The 6,601-nt window shown below is 36.3% G+C and overlaps 1 protein-coding gene across 1 annotated transcript; it reads left to right on the forward strand.

The window, feature by feature from the left end:
• The first annotated feature begins 4,449 nt into the window (after positions 1-4,449).
• On the forward strand, positions 4,450-6,379 carry LOC131076223 (cytochrome P450 750A1). Its single transcript, XM_058013297.2, has 2 exons — positions 4,450-5,418; positions 5,509-6,379. The coding sequence occupies exons 1-2, from the start codon at positions 4,450-4,452 to the stop codon at positions 6,010-6,012; spliced, it is 1,473 nt and encodes a 490-aa protein (XP_057869280.2). The 3' UTR covers positions 6,013-6,379.
• Positions 6,380-6,601: the final 222 nt, after the last annotated feature.

Consider the following 6,601-nt stretch of genomic DNA (forward strand, 5'->3'; position numbering starts at 1 on the left):
TCGGTAAGGTAGGAAGCCTGTTAATCTCACCAACATGATTTCATCATTTGTGCAGGCAGTCATGTGGTGAATCCAATTATAAGTAGGAGAATATTGTTTGTGTTCTCTGACTTTCATGTATGTTTGATTTCATTTTTATATTTATATTTATGAATATATAATATTTTGTATTTTAGTTGAAACTGATATTTATTAATATACAAGGTTTTTTATTTTAGTTGTTTTTTTTGGCTTTAGCTGGAGATTTTCATTTCCAATAGTGCAAAATGATCGAGAATTGTACAACCAAAAATATTTAGCCTTTCCTAATGTTAAGGATGTATTTCAAATTTGCTTTCTACTTTTATAATTTCTTATTAGCTGGCATTATTAGATGGCAAAATTTAGGTAGACAGTTTAATAAATTTCTATTAGTAAAATACTCTGTCAATCATAGATTGGACTAGGCATAAGTTAAAATAGGTTTATAAAATTTTTATAGTCCCCATGACTGTTCAATGTGTCATAGAAAAAGATTGATAGTGATGGCATGCACATTACCAATCACTGGCAAGAAGGCTGCAACAAACATAACCTTTGGCATGCATTAATAGTGCATCTATTTTAAGACTTGAAATGGTAGCTCAAGGCATGCACATGCCTGTTGATCAACTCCATGATTTTTTTGCCCCTATTTTCGGGATTCAACATCTTGCATGTACATTGAAATTCCATAAAACAACGCAGCTCAATTTTGATTAGATAGCCATAAATTCCCAGCATTTATCAATCATGTTGCAACAATCACTGCACAATGGCATGGACAAGGTGTCAAAACCCTCAAAAAATTTCTTAAAAATAAGCCTCATACAATGCTAGAGCTCAAGCATTTCAATTTGGGAATGGTATCCTCTTGACTTTGTAATAGAAGCTAGAGTCCAATGGTGCTTCTCTTGTAATGACACTCTCACCAAAATAGGCAAGGGTTTTAGTGTTTCTCAAGCGATTGTGAAGAACCTTAACAAAATTAGACATCACACCCTTCCCTAAGGTAAACAAAACTATTCATTTATCCCACCCGTGAAGATGAATCATTTTCTATAATTCCACCATCCTCTCCTTGAATCTCTGGGATAGGAAGTTGATGGAGCCATCTCTTAGTTTGACTAGAGGTCAAATGGACCAAATGAATGGTACTCAAGTGGCTTTGAAGTCCAATGCAAATCCCTTTCTCAACTATTTAAACATTTATCTTTCCACTCTTGGGTAAAAATTGAAAATGAGCATACTTCTTTATGTACAATAAGAGTTAGGGATGAGCCTTGCTTCTTGAGGCTATTAGGTTCATTCTGGGACTGGATTTCTGGTCAAATGGGCATGTCCATGACGGGCAAGTGTATGAGAGTCTATTTGATCCCAAAGCTCAATTTTCGGGATATTCTCTATATGCATATGGCATTGTTGACCATATGGTTAGACATGAAAATGCTGAGGCTGTCAAGATGGCATTAGAGACTTTGGAAACTATCCTTGAAACAGGTCTAATGGCGGGATATTTTGATCTCAATGCCAAAGGGTAAAAAAATGGCAAAGGCTTGGAAGCTATTCAAAAATGGAGTGGGCAAAAAGTACAATCTAGATAAGTTCGATGCTTTTATGGATGCAAACAAGGATGTACTCCCTGAAGAAATGGTAGATAGGCTGAAAGAAATAGGGGACGATATTAAATACCTCTGTCACTAAAACCCCCATATGTTAATGTTGAGCATGGTTGGAATAAGTGGCAGTAGTTAGGTTTATTTACTATGAACTCTAAACTGTATGGCTTTTAAAATTGTTAAACTATATGGTAGTTATAGGTTTATGCTTAGAATATTAATAGTTATGTAGGCCCTTAAGCCCTTACTACATGGCTTAATAAATTATCATTGGATCCATTTGTGTGCTTGATGTTCTATTTTGTTTTTAGATCTTTCTTACAAGAAGGAGCATGTGAGCACTTGACTCACATGACTCAAATAGGTTCTAACATTCGATGTACTGGATAATTATATTCAAGCTCATGACAAGAATAATATATTTTAAACTTAGTAAAATCAATGATTGGGTTCATATACATTCTGTGCGGTTTGATATTTTCATGGAAAAATATATAAAAAAATTCCATCATGGATGACAAATGCTATAATAGTATATAGTCTTTTTCATATTAATATAACAGTTTACTATAACAGTTATAGTTGATTTACCTTATACCGGTGAAGGCTGAACAAAAGAGTACATTTTCCTTTCTGAGATATTTGTGTTCATGAGCACATATTTTAGTGTTAAAAAACACAACCCCCCCCCCCAAAATCAACCAAGATGGAACCACTCCTGAAGGAAATAAGAAAACATTAAAGAATATGCAACATTATTATATAGAGAGCAAGAACCCACAAGAGGACATTACAATTTACAATCGAAAAATTTTCTACATTTTTGACTTTACATGAAAGATACAATTGAATAACGGATAATGGAAGGCCATAATGAGGAATAATTGTCACTACGGTTGAATACAACAAAAAACCATGGATTTTACAACAAAAAAGCACAGATTTCACAACAACAAACTACATATTTTACAACATGCATGGAAATCTACATAAACCAGAAAAAAAAAAAAAATGGTTAGTGGAAGGCCTTAGTGAGGATTAATCCTCAACTAGTTTGAAGACAACAACCCTAAATCCTCCCTTGTGACCTCCACGGATGCCTGAAAAACCCTTTTGCAACTACCTACAAGGAGGGAAGCCGAGGAAATAACCATGCCAAATAATAGTAGAATTTAGAAATGAAAACCCTTAAACAATCGTTTAAATGAAAGCGACTAATAAAATAGTTACCTTTAAACTTCCAAGCAAGAAAAACAAGCGTTGAAGACACATTTCATTCCCTTCACCGAACATGAAGGGAGAGCGGTAGCCAAGGCGAGCATGTTCTGAGACGTCAGGTGAACACATTATGGTCTATAATGTGTCAAAGACTCAAGAAGAAGCAGGAGAAAACTAAAGGAAAGGTAGCATCCAAAGGTGTCAAAACAAGTGCATTCAATGAGTTTGTGCTTGAAAAAATCGAGCTATGTGGTGGCAGTAAGGAGAAGCGACGCGAAGTTAATGCAAGTAGGAGAAGAAATGTAGGGTGATGATGGGTAGTAAATGCAAACTAGTTGGTGAGTAAGGTGGCCATGCATTCGAATGCCACATGACCATTGTGTCAGCTATGGGAGGTTTTAGAAGCAGGTTGATGAGGTGGGGCCTTTGACGTCTCATTTAGTGCACAATTTGGGGATTTTTTGATAGGTTGGTGGAATTGGGTAGGAACACGTGGCGAATGCATCCTATTTAAAAAAAAACAATGTTTCTAGTTTTTCCACTCAAATGTCAAGGTGGACATAAAAATTTATCAAGTTTAGGGTCCACATGGCACTCCATGTGGACCTATCCAATTAGGGTGCACACGTATTTGCACCTCTCCCCTAGTTAAACTTATATCTTATCATAGAGGGAATTGATTTGGAAATCTTTTTTGTCCCATAGTCCTCATAACTCTCCTATAGATAGCCACACATTCACAAACATAGTTAGGCCACAATAATAAGTTGTATTATTTGATATCAATATCACATCAATTTTACTAGGAAATACTTAGAATATTTACATACAATCATCTCATTTACAATCTCAAAATCTATTTAACCATCTATTAAAGAAAACCATGTAATATTTTAGGGTTATATTAGTTATATGTAAGATCATGTTATAGGGAAACTCAAGTATAATATAGTAAGACATTATAGTCATAAATTAGTTCATCAACATATTTACCAAGATGATTGATTTAGGAATTTTTTTTGTTTCAAATCAACTGTATAGATAACCTTTTGGAAAGATATCATTATTTTCATTTAGAAATTTTAGGTTTTAGATTTCTAATATTCTTTTACCATTTCCTCATTGCTACTCGCTTTCTATCATTATACCTTCAACCTTTTGATACTTGATTTAACAACAATGTCAGTGTTGTAATCACCTATATGATACAAAATTCAAAATTATGATTATTTAAAGTTGTGATTGTGGTCTATTTAATACAAGTTTCTAGATCTTCAAGTGGGGCAATGAATTTAAAATTAGTCTACTTCAATTTAGTGGTCCAGAATCGAGCTAGTGGATGCGTATTGGAAAATAAAATAACTGGAAACGTTTAATCTCGTGCAAACTATACAGCAAATTATATTGTAAATGAATATATTAACACTAGCGCATGAATAACGTGACGACGACATTATCTCTTTTTTTCCTTTTTGTCTTTTTTTTGTGGCGAAACACGTTTTCCTTACAGTGTCGTATCTATCTCCAATCAAAGTGATGCCAACATCACCATAAATTTGACATAGATAGAGCGTTCCCTGCATCTTTGTTCAACATGGCTTCTCTTTCTGGGTTTCCTGCATCTTTGAATGCAACAATTGTAATAAAAGAAGGTGTATATGCTCCAGCAATAGCTACTGTATGTGCACTCATAGTTTTCTTGTGGGTTTTGCACAGGAAGAATACATTGGGACTCAGATTGCCCCCGGGCCCGTTTGCATGGCCCATTATTGGAAATCTGAACCAGCTGCGGAAGCTTCCTCATCGTGATCTTCATGAACTTGCTAAGAAATATGGGCCCATTATGATGTTGAAATTGGGTTCTGTTCGCACTGTTGTGGTTTCTTCTTCTGCCATGGGCAAGGAGTTCTTGAAAACGCATGATATGGTTTTTGCCAGCCGACCTTCTTCTGCTGTGGGAAAATACATCGGCTATAATAACAAGGATCTGATATTTGCACCTTACGGGGCTTATTGGAGACATATGAGAAAGCTGTGTGTGGTAGAATTGCTGAATAGCAAAATGATCGATTCCTTCAGATGTGTACGAGAGAAAGAAATGCTTGCCCTTGTTCGTTTAGTGTGGGTGATGTCTGGGCAGGGTAGGAAGCCTGTTAATCTGACCAGCTTGGTTTCATCGTTTGGGCAGGCTGTTATGTGGCGAATTCTTTCTGGTACGAAAGTTTCTATTCATGGTAATGCTCATCTGGGTGGTCATGGCGAAGAGATAAAGAAGATGGTATCAGAGACGATTGCTACAATAGGAGCTGTCAATATCGGGGACCTTATTCCTTACTTGGACTGGTTGGACTTGCAAGGAGTGAAGCAACGCATGAAAAAGGTACACAGTTCCTTGGACCAAGTGATAAGTAAAATAATAGAGGAGCACCAGCAGCGCAGGAGGGAGTTCCACAAGGAGGATGAGTTGCAGTCTGAGACTAAGGACATCATTGACGTGCTCTTGGAAATGGAGAATCTCGATGGAAGGGAAATCACAGAAGAAAACATTAAAGCAATTGTTTTTGTACGTATTCACTTCTTTCTCAAAATGCAGTCCCCATTAATCTTTTCCTATTTAACTGGTATTTTAAAAACAATTATATAAATTTTACAGGATATGTTCTTGGCTGGAGTTGAAACGACGTCTACTGCGTCAGATTGGGCAATGAGTTTGATTCTTAAGAACCCCGGTGTGGCCAAGAAAATTCAAGAGGAAATTGATTCAGTGGTAGGCAGAGAGAGGAGTGTAAGTGAGGATGATCTAGCAAGCATGGAGTACGTGCAGTGTGTGGCGAAGGAGACGTTGAGGTTATATCCAGTAGCACCGTTGATGGTTCCACACGAATCCACACAAGATTGTATAGTTGGTGGATACTTTATTCCTGAGAGAAGCAGGCTTATTGTCAATGCTTGGGCTATTGGAAGAGATCCATCCCTGTGGAAAGATCCCCTGGAATTCAAGCCGGAGAGATTTATGGGTAAGAATGTTGATATTGTGAGAGACAAAGACTTTTTTGATATGGTGCCGTTTGGAGCAGGAAGGAGAGGATGCCCAGGGGCCAGCCATGGCCATTGTGACCATGAACCTTCTTCTAGCACAGCTAATTCACTGTTTTGAGTGGAGCGTGGAAGGGGATTTGGATATGACGGAAGTCTTTGGAGCCACTACGCCCAGAAGTGTGGACCTTCTCGCTCGTCCTACACTTAGGCTATCCACCTGCCCTTGAATTTAACACTATATTTCCTATTTCCTTGTGCAACGTGATCCAACTTTTTATGTTTTTTATATAGGTAAGCTCCAAACTCCCGTGTCCTTTAGTTACCTACTCCATGATTGATATTACTATTAGTAATTATGTTAGTTTCCTAATGTTTTTGGTGATCGACTTTTAATAGTTTGTGTAAGCTCCTCATCTTCCACTTAAAATGTAAAAGAATATTGTACGTGTTCTATGTTTTCATATATGTGAGATTTCATTTCTATATTGATATTTATAAATATATAAGATTTTCGTTTTAGTAGTTTAAAGTAATATTGGTGTTTTGATTGGATTAGTATGGAAAGTGGATTCATTACATGTCAATTATCAAGACAAAAAGTTTGAATTTCATAAGGAGTGAAATGAAGTAAAATATAAAAAATTAGAAACTCACAAAAATAGACAACGCAAAAAAAAACCATCAAATCATTAGTTGTCGTTGATGGA

Source organism: Cryptomeria japonica, chromosome 4 (assembly GCF_030272615.1).
Source record: "Cryptomeria japonica chromosome 4, Sugi_1.0, whole genome shotgun sequence".
NCBI classification, from domain to species: domain Eukaryota; kingdom Viridiplantae; phylum Streptophyta; class Pinopsida; order Cupressales; family Cupressaceae; genus Cryptomeria; species Cryptomeria japonica.